The sequence below is a fragment of the Xiphophorus couchianus genome, chromosome 23, assembly GCF_001444195.1.
Source record: "Xiphophorus couchianus chromosome 23, X_couchianus-1.0, whole genome shotgun sequence".
Classification (NCBI taxonomy): Eukaryota; Metazoa; Chordata; class Actinopteri; order Cyprinodontiformes; family Poeciliidae; genus Xiphophorus; species Xiphophorus couchianus.
Genome location: NC_040250.1, coordinates 7,501,050 through 7,518,266, shown reverse-complemented (window position 1 = coordinate 7,518,266; position 17,217 = coordinate 7,501,050). Strand labels below are relative to the sequence as shown.

At 39.9% G+C, this 17,217-nt stretch overlaps 1 protein-coding gene and 1 long non-coding RNA gene across 2 annotated transcripts in view; one reads left to right on the top strand and one right to left on the bottom strand.

Annotated features, from left to right (window-relative positions):
- Positions 1-17,217, top strand: part of LOC114139102 (uncharacterized) — a 111,164-nt gene that overhangs the window by 50,881 nt on the left and 43,066 nt on the right. The gene's annotated exons all lie outside the window — the stretch shown is intronic.
- zic3 (zic family member 3 heterotaxy 1 (odd-paired homolog, Drosophila)) lies at positions 6,933-12,073 on the bottom strand. The gene is made up of 3 exons (XM_028008761.1): positions 10,788-12,073; positions 9,912-10,075; positions 6,933-9,484 (listed from the first exon to the last, which is right to left on the bottom strand). The coding sequence occupies exons 1-3, from the start codon at positions 11,776-11,778 to the stop codon at positions 9,302-9,304; spliced, it is 1,338 nt and encodes a 445-aa protein (XP_027864562.1). The 5' UTR covers positions 11,779-12,073; the 3' UTR covers positions 6,933-9,301.

Below are 17,217 nucleotides of genomic sequence, written 5' to 3'. Positions count from 1 at the left end.
CTCCGTAGAACTTTGTGGGGACTAAGAAAGGGTCACCAAACCAGCTGAAAGACTTTTGGGAATGCTTGTGTGAAACAAAGTCTCTTCTCCTTTGTGACTTGCCTACAGAGCAGAATTGAAACAGGAAAAAGCAATTATTGTAGAGATTGTCCCACAGGCATTGAAAAGCTATCAGCATGAGGGTTGGGATTGGCTTGGGGGACACCTATGGCCCCATGCATTATCCTGGCATGAGGTCGCTTTGGCAATCGGCTGCCAATTTCCACCAGCACCTGGCTTTCCCATCCCCCTCTTTCACCGGGCCCTCCTACCTGGTTTCCTTTTCTCCTCCTGCACCGCCTCCTTCCTCTCTAAACCCCACGCTTGTTATTGTCCCAGGACGGACACTTTTAAATAAGATGAAGGGGGAAAAAAATTGGAGAAAGTTTAAAGTGTTAAACCTCACCATGCCCTTCCCCATTACGACGGATCGTAGAGTTGATACGACTGTAGGGAAGAAAAAATGTGTTTGACTCCGCTTTGTTGGTGTAGCTGAACCCAGCACCATAATAATACCTTCAACGCCCCAAAAAACCCACTGAATAACAGTGCAGCTAATGCTGTGAAAATGTAGGCCAGTTGTGCTCTGTTTGGCCAAAAGGAATGGTGGGAGAGTGGAATCTAGATTACTGGAAAAGTGGGAAGAAAATAACTGGTGCTATGTCTAACACTTTTTATTATGGCTGTTGAAAACCTGCATAGCACAGCTGTTGAATATCACTCTGGTGTTTTGCACAAGAGCTGCTGCCACCCACTCAAACACCTGGTCTCTTCCTGTCGGGGCCACTCACCCAAACACATTCAATTACAGCAAGGTAACCTCTGATCAGGGGGCCAGGGATGCACAACAGGGGCCACAGAATTGCATATGAAAATCCAGATTGTACCGCTCCTCCTCCTGTTTCTCATTTTGTTAAAGGCTTTATCTCTCTCGTATCCGTACGGCTGTGCTTTCTGTTAGTAGAGTTTGAATATTTGTTTGGCAATTTAAGTACTGTTGAAATTGCCTTACTTGCTACAGTTTGTAGTTAATGCACTTTTTCATTAATGCTGAACATCAGAATGGATGAAGGTATGTTGAAATATCTCTAGAAAGACATCATGTTTTGTGCACTTTTAGGCATTTATGACTGAAGTGCTGAAGGATCAATTTTACTTTGACTACAAGTTTGACTTTTTTCAAGCAACAAATATCTTGTCTGGCTGTGTTTTCAGCTGTGCCATTTTTATGAATAAAAAGCTTTTTAAAGGGCAATAATTTACAAAGAAAACTAGTTTTAGAGAACAGCAATGGTGATCTGTAACTTATATATAACATATTGCTTACCTGTAGGGCTCTGGCAAATTTTCTGCTTGGAGAAAAAACATTAAAATGTGAAACTTTTAATATACCTTAGAGGACCTGATTCAGAACAAACGCAATAACACTAAAAATATATATAAAAAATAGCATAGCACATTTCACTAATATACTGTCACTCTATACCAAATAATAATAATAATAATAATAATAATAATAAGACAGGTATAATCCCTCTATTATATGAAATTAGATTTAGGGAAAATTAGGAAAGCAAAACTCAAGAAGTTGCTATCTAACTGCATCCGTCTGAACATGCCGTGAGGAGAGTGACACACACGTGCAGCAGCTTTGACAGGATCAACCAGATTGTTATTGATGGTGCTATCCCTGCCTCATGCATATAACGGATTAAAGATCGCAGAGACATTATGCAACTGTAGAGCTGGCCTTTTTTCCTTTGTCTTGATTGGCATTTCTGGGACACAAGATGGAACTGTGAAAACAATATGGACAACTTGAGCTATTTATAAACTCTATCATCTATCTATCTATCTATCTATCTATCTATCTATCTATCTATCTATCTATCTATCTATCTATCTATCTATCTATCTATCTATCTATCTAGAGTTTTGCGCACGCGCAACCACATCGCCACGGGAAACGACAAAAACTCTCTTTAAATAATGGGAAATCACTCTCCAATTCTAATTCATTGTCTTTAGAAAAGGAGACATTAACGAGTATTGTCTCTTTTATTTTGAAAGAGTAATGAATATGTGAGCGCCGCGGTCCGCCTCCCACCTCTCTCCCCCCCAGGGACAGACATCCGTCCTGCGAGGCTGGCCCCGGGGCTCTCAGGTGAAAAGTTTGCTAGAAGTGCTGAATCAACCCTGTTCGCACAGGCTCAAACAAATATAGCTTTGAAATGTTGACTTTGCAGGAGATATAATGGCCAAATGCTTAGTGAAGTGGCTGCAGCGCCGTTTTAATTAGGCTAACGATTTAATTGCAGGTGGTGAAAGTTAAGGGTTCAGTTTAAACCTCAGCCTTCGTCTGTCTTACTGCGAAGCGCAAGGAATGCATGCAATGGGAGGAAGAGCCTCTGTCGTAACGGGTCACAAATGCTCATTTACTCATTCGCCACCCGTTAAAAAGCGCTGAGAATATATCTGTCACAAGACACAAGGCGAGGCACAATTGGTGAACATCTGCTTTGCTGAATGAGCGTTTGCCAGAGCGCGCACTCCGGGGACCTATTAACGTTGATTCCTGCATGCGCACACTCTGATAAGGAATTCATCAAGTTTCTGACACCACGCCAGATGTTGAGGGGAATTACCGCTGTCTCTAGTCGGACATCGTACTAATAGATTGCCTTCAAGAGCGTTTTATTGGAGAACAGGACGCTCGGTGTGTTTTGTGGGAGGATAACAATGAAGCAATTAAATATACATTTGATTGGGGCTCTTTTTTAGTTATTTGAAGCCTCATGAAAAAAGTCGCGTTGATTTCTTGTTCTCGTTATCCATTGTTTAGACGCTTTACCTGAACTCAATTAGCAACTTTCACCTATTTTACGCATCGGCAGCGGTATCGTGATTAGGCGTGTTATTCAAATTCTGTCTTATGTAAAGCAATCGAAGAACAATGGAACTCGAACACAAAGCCATTGTGTTGTGCATCACAAATGCTACAAAACGCCTTAAGATTTAAAGGCGGATTAAGAGACTTTTTGAATGCATATTCAGCTCCCTGCTGGAGGTGAAATAAGCATCCATAATTAACAAATACATTACCTCCCATACAAAATCTGTTCAATTAAATGAAATCAAATTAAGTTTGTCTATTGAACTAAATTGCTAATTGCCAAACAGGTTCAGTTCGAATGTGCAAGTTTCATAGTTTAAATTCTGTCCATTTTCTGTCAGTCACCACAGTAAGCTTCAGATCCAATTATATACATTGAAAATTAAAATCAAATGATAAAACACTACAATCGAAGTCAGTAGAATCCGAATCCCTTATCCAGTAAACTTAAATGTTTAGCCCAGAGTAATTCAATTGTTTTTAAGATAGTTTTTCTTACTGTGGTGTAGAAAATTTATTTTGTCTAACCCCTTTAAAGCTAAAAATGTGCAGTTTCTGATGAGCTGGAAGAAATTCAGTCACATAATTTCATGTAGTTCCTCTCTGTGAGGCGCTATACATTTCCACATGACTGTATTTGTTTATTTAAGGGTTGTTGGCTGGGGATGATGTGAACAAACCTGAACATCTTCCAGGGATTTGACAGCGGTGCGGCGAAGTACGCGATGTCCCCAGCAACAAAATAATAATAATAAAAAAAACAGTAGAAAACGTCTCGGCTTCAGATCAAATGCCTAGGAGCAAACCCAAACTCTGTCCCACTCACTACAAAGCACATAAGTCCTGCATTAAGTGCCGGATAAAACCTCAGATGTAAATAAACAGTCTTGGATCTGATGCTCTGGCTTTTTTTTTTTTTTTAACGCGCTGAATTACCTTACTTTAGAACCTGGAGATTCAGTGATGAGGTCTGCATAAGATGTATTGCCTTCCTCTAATCAGTAATTTATCAACACGAAGCAAATTATCAGGTAAGTTTATTATTAAGATCGCCGCCTCCGTTGCGTGACAAAAGACTGGAGACTTGCTTGTGTGACTTTATCCTCTTAGAGCGCTCTCCCCGCTTAGCCAGCAAATACTCTGCGGCTGAGGAGACACGGGGAAGGTAAAGGGATGGGGCTGTCCAATCAATCCCACATTAAACTTGAGCGGAAGGCGCGTGCTGGAGTGCACCTCAGTTCTATTTTTTTCCCCCCTCAGTGCAGAGCACAAAACCCTCCCTCCCTCCGCCACCCCTTCCCTGCAGCTCCTCTGCCACAAACACAAGAGAGGGAGTGAGACAGATTACAGACAACTGCGCGCTGCCAGTCCGCGCACAGCAGCCAAGCAGTCCAAAGCAACTGAATGAGGGCTTACTCGAGTTGGATATTGTCTATGTCTAACAATGCATTCTGATCCATTGAGAATCTAGAAAAAGGAGCCTTTTATGTATTTCTTCATTCTGAAATGAACCGTCTGCTCTCCTCTCGGTGTAACAATGTGCAACACTTGCACGGTTTGACCTAAATCCATATTTATCTGCTGTAAAATACCGAGGAGTTATATAAAAATAGGAATATGCAAAGTTTTTAGTCATCATATTATCACATTTCTGGTGCATCCCTCCATTCTGACCCCCGTCTGCCGGTTAAGCACCTCTTCCAAAGTGCATGCGTAAAAATGTGCGGCTTCCATGTGCCCCCTTCTCTGGGAGAGAAACCGGGTCTCTGTTATTTCACGTCACGTTGTCTGAGAGGAGGATCTTGTAATGTGCGACTAGACGAGCCGAGAAGGGAGGGAGGCGGGCAAGGCAAAAAAAAAAAAAAAAAAAAGCAGGGGGTGAGGAGGGAGGGGGGGGAGGGAAGAGGAGGGAGGAAGAGGAGGAAGGGGCGCAGAGAAATGAAATCAAACGGAGAGCGAGAGGGTAGAGCGCTTGCGCAAAAAAGAATCAAAAACAGAATTTGAGTCACAGCATATAAATCTGTTCACGGTTAAAGGATTTTAATGCTCTACTGAAAAGTACATTAATGTAAAGCAGCAACAAAGCTCAGCAGATTTAGTAAGGCAGAACACTGACTAAATAATTATTTTATACTGATAGAAATTTCAGCGTTTTGCATCAACTTTGTTTTTTTGAGTCACTTAAATTTTAAGTTACCCTGTTGTAATCCTCATTACTTCGCCCACTGATGCTTGTTTGTCGTGTTGTGGTGCCTCATTAATCGGTTGTGACAGAGCCACTTTTGGCAACGTTCCCCACTCCACTGCCATGGTCACGCAGGGTCCTCAACTTCCCTTCCTCAGGTCTACAAGTCAAGATTATTCCACAGAAGTATTATCAGGGGCGCCACCAAGGGGGGCAGGTGGGTGCCATGTGTATGTAGGAGCTTGAAAACCTTCCAGTTTGTTAGCTGTTTAAATAAACAGATTTATGTATTTTTTAATTCCACCACCACATCATATTGCAATAGTTTTTGGTTTTGTTGTGCTATCCCAAGGTTATCACTGGCCCCCATTTAGCCATCCCTTAAAATGCCTCCATACATACTTCCTGACTAGTGTTATTTGTCTTAAAAGGAAAACAATATAGAAAAGAACAAATCTTTTTATTTGTTTTTATATTGTATGATTTAGCGTTGTTGCAGCCAAGACAGTTATGGGCAGCGGCAATGACCAATCCTACAAATTAGCAGTTCTATGTGCACATTTCTGTTCATTTTTTAAAAAGAGAAACGTGTCTTATTTAGCTGCAATTTATTTATTAATTTATTTTTTAAATCATGGATGCTAAATTAGGCAGCGGGGCTAGAGCTAGCGTGTTCTAACATATCAGCTGTATGGTATATATGTTGTCCATAGACTATTAGGATGACTTTTTATTATATATTTTTAGTGGACTTAAAATTAATGTTTCACCAAAGAAATCTAGATAAATAAAAAAATTATTTAATGGTGTGCCATTCCTTCATTATTATTTTCTCCTATCTGGGCACTCATTCAAAACTGTTAGGATGAACCTTTGATTATTTTTACTACTTTTTAAAGATCATTAAGAGAAAACACAAAAGCACATTTTGTTGTGATAATTTTGTTCTGCGATTCTCCGATGTTTCCACTCGGGCAATGGCCACCTTGATGAATTTTCTCAGCACTCCCTGGACAGACTGCTTTACATGCATCCGTTTTTTTGTGTATGTGCATTTAAGAAAGGGACGATATTTGATGAATTGTTACATGTTAATTTTAATATGTTTCACTTTTTGTCTTAAAACGCTGTTTTGAATGTCTGTCGGTCGCTGCTGACTCCGTAGTCACATGATATCTGGATCGCAAATGTAGGTGAAATAAAGGGAGAGCTACAGCATTTTAAAGCAAACGTGCCGAAATAATTTATTGTAAAAGTCCGCTCTATAGCTTTTTTGTTTTGGTGTGCCACCCCTAGATTATTATTAGTGGTCCCCCAACTGGCCATCCCTCAGAAAACTTCCTGACGGCGTCCGTGATTACTGTCATTATTCTCTAAAGATCAGTTGGAAAGTAAGAAAACTATATTAATAAAAAAAAACACTGAAGAAACTTTTTTCGTGATAAATGTTTTGTACAGTTTACTGCTAATCTCCAAAGCTGCCGTTCTCTAACTTGCTTTCCAAATATTCCCACACATAATGCGCGCGCACGCTCTCTCTCTCTCTCTCTCGCTCCCTCTCTCTCTCTCTCTTGCTCTCTGTCTCTTACCCTCGCACACACGCACAAACACACACACACACACACACACACACACACACACAATCAAGATACTAAGATGGCGCCTAATCAGTGTCAAGTTCAAGTGACTCCCACAAGTCTAATGCAAAAAGCATTTCACACAGTGTCTGCTGTACAGAATGCAGCGTGCAGAAACAACGTGGTGCTAATAATAATAATAATAATAATAATAATAATCAAGGTGGCAGTCCGAGAGTCGCTTTTTCATAATGTTTGTTTTTAATTTCAATCAAAATTTCCGTTCACATTTGTTCATAAATAGTTGGCAGAACAAACCAACCAACATACAGTAGCCTAAAAAGTACAAGGAAACGTCTGACTCTAGGTAGGCTCTAAGCGCATATAGGCCTGCTTGTTGTAACATAGTTTGCCTCGATGTGGCACAGTGACACAGTTCATCAGTGATACAGTTTTGCTCTTCAGGAATAACTCGGAGTGTGACCCATTTTTTTTCCCCTCCCAGAAAGTGTTACAACATCACATTCTAGCTGTGTTTTTATACATCAGATATTTTCCTCTGACCTCTGGACATGGGGGCAGGAAGGTGACGGGAATAAGAAAATGTACTTCTTTTTTTAAATTAAGGTATAGAAAATAGCATATAAAACATATACTCCTTAAATTATTTAAATAAAGTTATTTCATATATCACTGTCAAGAGGTACCGTTTCACTTTTTTACATTTTATTTTTTTAAAAGTTGTGCTGGTGGTCTGAAAATTGTTCTCGTAAGAGTACAATATACTTTGTGTATGCATAATATTTAATTCTTGAGAATAGGTTACAATGCAATGCTGTAACTCTTTTTGTCGCCACTGAACGTGTTCTCCCTCCAAATTTCCCTTCCACTAATTTTTTTTTTTTTTGTTAAACACAACAAAAAGAAAAAAGTCATCTTGACAAGTTATTCACACAAAAAAACAAGCAAAAATGTGTAATCAAAACTGCTCTATATGCAACACCACAACAAATAACACGATTTAGTTTCACAGAAGAGTTACATTTAAAACAATGCAAGCTGACAGACAAAAAAAACATAACTTATTTTATTTTTGAAGATACTGTGTCGTGACAGTTCAATTGTTGCCGATGCAGACATTTAAACAGAGGCTACTTCGCACAAAGACATTTGCTGGAACTATAAAGATTGCCATACAGGCGTATTTTTTTTCGGGTGCTTGACCCCCTCAAATTGAAATGAATACTGAAAAATACTCGATTTGGATAATCATGAACTGCGCACAACTCGTCTAAGACCTGTATATATAGGAGTGCAATAGGCTGATGGGTTCATTCTTTTTTAAAATCTTACTTTCTCCTCTAATATTTGACATCTATGTCTGATCCTATAAAAGAAAAATCCACAAAAAAGTTTAAACTGAACCAAATATATAAAAAGAACCGCTTCGTAGCTTTTCAGCTCAACTGAACTCAGTTCTAGACAGTCAATGTTTTTTTATACATGTCAATGGTCTCATAAGGAAAATAAAAGTGACTGAAATATCTGCAATATATATAGACAAATCCATAATATTCATATAGATGATTTTTTTTTTTCTATTCGGTCCAAATAAGACACATGTAGGCCTATTTCTGTTAAGAAGAGGAAAACAGAAGGATACAATCGCGATGTTGGAGCTTAAAGAAGAGTTTATCATTTGTTCAATGTTAAGCTGGTTATGACCAAAAACTGTACAGATCTTGTTAGAAAAACATTTTCATAAATATCATTTAAGTTTCAGAACTTATACCCATAATTAAATTACAAATCGATAAATATGGCATCATGGATATGTATTTACAACGGTATAAACAAAAGGCAACGTTATATTCAACGGTAACAATCGTAAACCTAATACCACATGTCTCCACCTGAAAACGGACGTTGACAACAGATGCGACCCCATCAAACAAGGAAAAAAATACATTCACGAGTATAATATTTATTTAGGATTTTCAGTTGTTTTTTTTTAAAATCTGCGTTCAAGTTCATGACAAAGACTTTGGCACGTTTCTTAAGACTGTTTTTGAAGTTTCAACAATCAATCGAAGGAGGCGACGTCACCGTCATATAAAACAGCGTGAAATAATCTTTCATTTTTTAATTACTTTTTTTTTCTTACTTAAATAAAAATTTGAGAAAATACATAAAATGAAAAAAATAAAACAAGCTTTCTGAAATCTGTAAACTAAAATATAAAAAAAAAAAAAAAGTATAATCAGAAAGTTTATTTAGTCGTGGATGATTTGTTTTAAAACTGCGGAATAAAGTCATATTTTTCCGTGATCCTGAGAACGGACGTGGCCTGCTTGGTGCTGGCTTTTGCTCTCATCTCCATGTTGTTGTTGTTCCAGTCCCATTTGTATGTATGTGTTTGTGTGTGTGTTTGTTGGCGTGTGTGTGTGTGTGTTTGTTGGCGTGTGTGTGTGTGTGTGTGTGTGTGTGTGTGTGTATGTGCGGGCGTGCGCAAGAGTGTGTATGAGAGAGAAAATGGTTTTATTTTAAGTCACTCCTCGTTCATCCTCATGGTCCAAACTGCAGGGAGAGGCTCCACTCCTCACGACTTCAAACATACCACTCGTTAAAGTTGGGCGGCAGTCCTTCGCTGTGACCAGGCGTGTTTTGCACGGCTGACGGCGGTGTTTTTGTCGGGTCCTCGGTGCTGGCTGAGACCAGCACCGGTGGAGTGGCCGATTCATATCCGGAGCTCGCTGCCGGGGAAGATTCCGAACCTTGAGACTCATGTACCTAAAGAAAAAATAAACACAAGGAAAGATAGTAAGATTGTGGAATTACATACATATACACCCCCCTCCTCCTTCCTCACACACGCACAGATACGTACAAATAAATGCGACTGGAACAACTAATAATATCCACGTTCAAAGCTGGACTATTTTTTGAAATATTGACGTAAACATATTCATTTAAACTTGAAATGCAAATTAGAGTAACGAGAAGACATTTTCTCTGTTAAGCACAACTTAGTTCTAAGTATTTACTCGTTGGCATCATATTTGTTTACACTCTTTTTTTTTTTTTTTTTCCAGCAATAAGATCTTAAGCAATGCCTCAAGTTGTGTCTGTAGCAGAGGAATGGGGGTTGTAGTGGTGGTGGTGGAGCGTGTGTGTGTGTGTGTTAATGTGTTTAAGGAGTAATGAAGACGTTAATTACCTTCATGTGTTTCCTGAGAGAGCTGGGGTGTGTGTAGGACTTGTCGCACACTTTGCAGATGTATGGCTTGTCTGACGTGTGCACATGCATGTGCTTTTTCCTGTCGCTGCTGTTGGCGAAGCGTCTGTCGCAGCCGTCAAATTCACACTTAAACGGCTTCTCACCTGCGGGATTAAACAAACCCACAGAGCACCGTGAATCACGATTGCAACACACAAACAAACAAAAAATCTCAGCCCCCCGATTGTAACACCCACTTGAACCCCCCCCCCCCCAAAAACAAAAAGAAAAAGAAAAAAACAGAGACGGTCTGCAGACTATTATATAACAGGGTAACCTACATTTATTCTGGGAGACATGGATACGAGCTCCACTACTACACTCTGCTGCTCTGTCAGGCTTTATTTATTCAAGAGGCCTGGTCCCCCCTTCATTCAACTCAACTGTAGTCAACAATGAATCAACAGGGCATCGTGCAACGGCTGAGCAACAATTATAAACAGTTAGAAATTGATTAGTTGTCTGCTGCCTTGGTAGTCTGACAAGCGAGCACAGAATCTTAATGAATCACACCAAACTTCCCGTCTGGAAACCATGCATGCGCACTGAGCAGCGTTAGCAGCACAACAAAGTTGCTAAAAGAGTTGTTTATCGTTTTTCTTTTGAGCTTGCAGTTGATTTATGTAATTATTATTATTTTTTTAAATGCACTAACTGTTTGGAAGCTGCTGAGGGCATGAGGCGTGGAGCAAAGTTCGCAAATGGTTTTGGTAAACAATAAAAGCATGCTGCTGTGTAACGGCTGAACACACACATTTACTACCCGGGAATGACCCCGTGATTCTTTTATGCGAAATAAAACTCTCTGATTCTTACCTGTGTGCGTTCTTTTGTGGATTTTCAGATTTTCCGACCGGGCGAATATTTTCCCACATCCAGGGAACGGGCACGGGAACGGCTTCTCGCCCGTGTGCACGCGGATGTGGTTGACGAGTTTGTACTTGGCCTTAAAGGACTTGCCCTCCCTCGGGCAGTCCTCCCAGAAGCAGACGTGGTTGCTTTGCTCTGGGCCGCCGACGTGCTCCATGGACACATGCGTGACCATCTCGTGCATGGTACTGAACGTCCTGTCGCACGTCTTTTTGGGTCTATTCATCTGGTTCTCTTCTATCCATTTGCAGGACAGCTCTTGCTTGATCGGCTGCCGCATGTATCTGAAGAAGGCCCCCGGACCGTGGTGCGTCGGCACGTTCATGCCCATGTTCATGTTGATCGGGTGGTTGTAGTTGTGCAGCTGAGCACCGTACGGGTCCGTCCGGGGGCTCGCCACCGGCCGGTACGGGTCTGGTCTTCCGAAAATGTCCCCGCGTAAGCCGAGGTGCATCTGGCTGTTTACAACGTGTCCGCTCGGAGAAGTGTGGCTCACTCCCTGGTCGTGAAGTCCAGGGAACAACAAATGTCCGGGGTTGTCGGGGATCCCGGGCGGCCCGTGCAGACTCCCCGTCGAGGCTGCAAAGATCCCATGCTGGGCACTCGGACCTGGGGACTCCCCGACGCCCCGGTTCCGGAAGAGAAAGTCCCGCGTCGAGTTGAACGCTCCCCCGCCATATGAGCCCACCTGCCCGCCGTGCGAGTGTCCCAAAGCGGCCGCGTATCCCGTCGCCTGCGGAGTGAAAGCTGATGTCTGGCTGGATGCGATGTCGTGCGCAACGGGGCTTATTTTGAAAGCCGCGGAGTGGGAGGAATCAGAGAAGGGATTCAGTCCCAGACCCGGGTCCCTGTTCCCGATGTCGTGGTGCCGTGGCGTCCCGAAGCCCCCCACTCCTAACGATGCGAACTGCGGACCGCTATCTAGAAGCATAGTCATGAAGCTCGAAGCAAACTCAGGAGTCGGGTGGGAAGCAGAAGATCAAATTAAAATCCAGTTTGAGCGGAGCGCGGTGGGCTACAGACCACTGCGCTGAGATTTACCACGTTGAGCAAAAAAGATCCTAGAAATAAAAAAATAAAAATGCCAAAAAATGAGGGGAAAAATCCTATGTAAAGGAGCTGGGAGGGAAAAAAACTCCCGTTGACTGCGATCCGTGAGAAAGAGGATCAAACTTCCCCCCCTTACCAGGCTGATGATGTCCTTGGACTGATAAAGTCAATCACTCACTCCCAGAACATAAATGAACTCAGGAGGCAGTGCTACGGTGGCCAATCGGCGCTCAGCTACCCTCCAGACACGTGATCACCGAGAGTGGCGTTAATTGGCTGGATTTCATGTGATTGGCACTGTTTGGGATTGAAGATGGCAGGTCGTCTCACTGGTTGCGTGTGATTGGTTATTTCGGGCATTATTTTTGCAGGTATAACGGAACACTCCGGCGATCCCACATGTGTTAATGTGAGGCGCCTCACTCAGTGTAATGCAGACATGCGATGGAAAGAGGCATAGAAACTCATAAACTTCCCCAGAATTAAAGAAAAAATATAATTACGGAACTTTTCCTAACTTTTACCCACTAATACTGTCGGTATAAAGGATAGTAATTTGCATTCTATCTATCTATCTATCTATCTATCTATCTATCTATCTATCTATCTATCTATCTATCTATCTATCTATCTATCTATCTATCTATCTATCTATCTATCTATCTATCTTTTATTTCATGAATTGGCGCATTTCCAGATTTTTATTTCTTTATAAGGAAAAATATATCCGGCGAAACATAGATAAATAAATAAATGAATACATACGGAAATACATGCCTAAATAAATAGATAAATACTTTATCAGATATTTTAGTAATTGCAATCTAAATGTATTTGTCATTTAATTAAAATTTAATTAATTAATTAATTTTTATTTTATTTTTTTTTTTTTTTGGCTTAGCTCAAAGCTGTAAAAGATGTCGTGCCACTGAGCAAGTTTCACAGGGTTGCCGCTGACTGACTCGCTGCAGGACACAAAATCTGATCAAGTTCAGAGACGCGCTGAGTGAGCTTCAAGCGGCGCTTTTTAGAAACTCCGAGCCTTTTTCACATCCTTTTCTCTCTACCGCCCTCCACCCCCCTCCTCCTCCATCTCCTCCATCTCTCCTCCTCAATCTGTCCCAGGAAGGAGCTCTCACATTCTTTACTTTACAGGGCTCTGGACTCCCCCAAAAAAACAGAAAAAAGAAAGAAAGAAAAAAAAAATCAAGTCAGTTCTTCATTCTACTGTCGCCCTCGTCCCACCGCATTTCCTCTGAGAACATTTCACCGAGAGAGAGAGAGAGAGAGAGTAATAGCTTGGGGGTAAAAAAAAGGTGAGTTTGCTTCATGCTTATCTATACTTTGCAAGAGGCCTATCTGGTGCATTCTAGAGCAGTTTTAATTCTACATTTTCAGAGGGGTTTTAGTGCTCCATGTTGAGGCCGGTTTCTCATTCAGTTGTTGCAAAGAGCCGCGTACCTCCTTGTTTTCTTTTTCTTATTGCCATCTTGCATATCAATTCAACACTTGCGCTTTTTAACACAAACTCAACAACTTCTCATGAAGCAAGTCCACGAATGAAATTCACTTCATCGTTTTTCCTGTGTGTGTGTGTGTGTGTGTGTGTCTCCCTCCTCTCTCCGTCTCACAGTTTACTCCCTCCCTGCACTCTCTCTCTCTCTCACACACACACACACACACACACACACGCACCCCTTCCCTCTCTCTGACACCGCACACTTTGCGCGTTCACGCACACACACACGCGCACCCCCACCACGTCCCCCCCCCCCCCCCCTCCCACACACACACACACACACACTTATGCAGAGTTTTTAAAAAGGATCCCAGCATATGCACACATTCGCATCTGCACACACGCAGATTTATTGCGACCTTCGGTGAACTTTAGGAAGTGACAAGCAGCCTGTTAAGTTTTCCTGTATTCCCTCCATATTTTACTGCCTTGTTGAAACGTGAAGGCTCCACACGCCGCTTTTAAATAAACGCGCCGTGTGTTTACAGCCATATTATACTGCTATGGAATGATTAAGTGACACGGGTTAAGATGAGTCACAAATGTTGCCTTTTTGTCGGAGCTCTTGCTGTGGAAAGAAGAGGGGGAGCTGTCATCAACAAGACCAAATGCGAAGCAACTGTTGCTTTAGTGTTAAAGTTCTGACTTTTATTTATTAATCAATGAACCCTTACAAGTGGAAATGGGCTTCAAGCACATTTAAATTATAGCGAAAACAAACAACACAAGTAGTGAATTTATTTTTATTTGTCTTGTTCCTGCGTGGTGTGTTTTCAATTTCACCCGAGAGAAGCAGGGATGCTTTGCGCATTTTTTCTCCCAACTGAATCATAAAACGTTACTTCAGAAGAAGCGCAAAAACAGCAGCTCTGCTTAATCAAAACTCTCTCCCTGACACGTTTAAGCGTGTCTATAAAATTTCAACGTGGGTAAATTTGATAAATAAATGCTATTTATAGAAAAAAAAAAAATCTTAACTCAATGTTTGCTCGTATTCAATGTAATTACGTAAAATAACTCAATTTGCATGCAAACGATCAGTCAAACACACCCGAATTAAAAATCATGAATGACTAATTTTAGCACATGCAACGCGTGATGCAACGTGATGCATTTTCAGCAGGACTGCGGTATGTATAATTTTGTTTTATTTAGTCATCTCTGCTGGGATTACCTCACTGGGCGTTTGGAAAGCTCATTGGTTATAACATAATCTTCCCTCAACAGAGCATGCGCGTTACCTTAAAATGTGAGAATATTTTATGGCGTGCATGCCCTCCCTGACTGTAGGCCTATGCTGTTGGAAAAGAGAACATAGCCATCACCCTATATGGTAAACAGCTCACATTTATATGCTTGTTGTAGATGCAATATAGGCTGGGACATAAAAAGGTTATTTTTAATTAAAAAAGCTGGATGCATGTTTTTTTTCCCCCATAAAATAAAGTGGCCTATATAGCAGCATTTTCTTTTCTAGCAGAAAAGTTGAGGGATTTTTCTTTCCTTTTTTGTCCATGTTGTCTGGCCTGTATCCCATACTACGCTTGGCTGGCTCAGGCCACTTGTGCAGTAGACAAGTTTGTGGACTTGAAGTTAACTCAATAATGACTGGACCAACATTAAATGTAGCCTGTACTTCTTTTTTTGGATAAACTAAAGCTTATCTAAGAATTACTTATGTTTGCGTTTTACTGTAGAATGTATGCTTTAAGTTTTTAAATATTAGAAATGATTTCTGTGTCTTTGAGGTGCAGTGAAAGAAATAAAAATAGTCTGATTCACTGCTTTGCTACGGGTAGTCATTGGGATAAATGCTGCAGATAGTTCCGCTGTTATTTAATATCACTTAAAACTGCACACGTTCTATTTTGTATATCAATATTAACATGAGTTACTGAGTTTAGTATTAGTTTTGCTTTCTCAAAAAATCTCCACACCACAGATGGAAGCTTGAAGGCTCTGGTTTTGCTCTTTCATTCGGTTTCACTCACAGGTTACATTTTAAATAAATTTTTTATATTTCTTTAAACTTTTGAGGAATTTTAAAACTGTATTTTCATGCGTGGTTACGTTTATTTTTTCAGAAAATATCTAATTTTACTTTGCGGTATATATATATTTACACGCATAGCCTCCTACTATTTACTTTGCACTTTTAAACTAAGCAGGTAAATTTATCTGGGAAGTTTTTTTTATTACAGTTTAACGCTAAGAATTTTAATTTTTGCAATTCGATATTTGACTTTATCACATCTGCGTCAAGCCCATTTCCTTGCGGTGTGTTTTCTGTTTTCCTGTAGCGAAATGCTGCAATTTTCCTCTTTTTGTATCCTCTAAAATACTTGAAATATTGTATACAGTAAAGTAAAAACCAAACAAGTTCTCCATATATTGTCAGATTAGGCAGTCACTTGGGCTCTGAGTGACTGCTCTTGGAATTTGCCTTCATATGGCTGATGGAGAGAGCTAATTGACTTCTTGCTGTGATTTACTGGAGCAGCTGTCCCCCAAATGGACTCATCCCAAACCTGTTAATTCATCTAAATTTCATAATGTGATGGCAACAAGGTGCACTGCCTTCCCCACATCAATTACAATATCTCCGCTCAACACGAATGGTTGCACTCATACATACACACATTTATTTCCGCAAAACATTAACAGACATTGGAATCAGTTTCTGAAAAATAATAATAATCTTTGCAATAATACTAAAAGCATGTTATAATTGACTTTTTTTCAGAGCTAATGATATTAATCGCAAAGCGCATCATCTATTCTAGTTTATTTTGTACAAACCTGCATGATAACTGTTTATGTGTTTTATGGCTTCGTAAACACTTTTATAATGTATAATAAAGTCTTATCACCTACTAAGGTTAAGGATATTGAACTTAATGAATTGTGAAAAGACTTTCTCAATGTGCTTTCAATTAATAGGTTTAGGTTTCTTCACCTTGTGTTATAACCGTATTCTGTTTTGCTCCTACTTTATGCTCAATTTGAGGCACAGTAACAGAATCAGGCGGGACCGGGACGTTACACATGTAGGATTGTCCACTCACATAAATCATAGAGATAATTTGTGTCCAAAGGTCAGTAATATGTAATTTGTCTTGTTAACTAATCAACATGAATATTAGACTCATTTAGGGAAGCTAAATTAGTAAAGCGATATTTATATGACTGTAATTCAAATTGCCTTCAAGAAAATAAATGAATAAAATTTAGTCAAATTATGTTCAAGATAATTTGTAAATTTATTTCCAAAATATTTAAAAAATATATATTTTGTGCTTGCGGAAATGTGTCAGAGTACTTTCGGTTAATCTTTTGATATTTAAACTCAGATGATACTAAATCTAACCTCTTTATTTGAAAAGCCACCTTTTTATTTATTTGTCATGTTTTGAGAATAAGGTATTCAAAGAAGAAGCATAATAAACAACTTTGTAAAAATTTGACAATGCATTTTTAAAAAAAAAAATCTTTTGAAAATATTAACTGCTTGAAATTAAACTCTTTATCATAGCTTTGAAACCATGACATTTCTCCAATTGTTTTTTCAGAAACATGTTAAAAGTTTAACATAGGTTTATGGTTTCAGTTCATTATCAATTTTTATCGTATTTTGTTCATTAAGAAAAAATATGAAGTAATTTTGACCTTTTCAGACTTAGATTTTTAAACTGGATATTTATTATTAGAAGGTTGTTTTTTTTTTTAGAGTTTTGACCCTTTAGAAAAACATCAGTTTTCAGACAGGCCCAGGAACACACAGCTGCTAGGACTGCAAAGGTGAAGCCA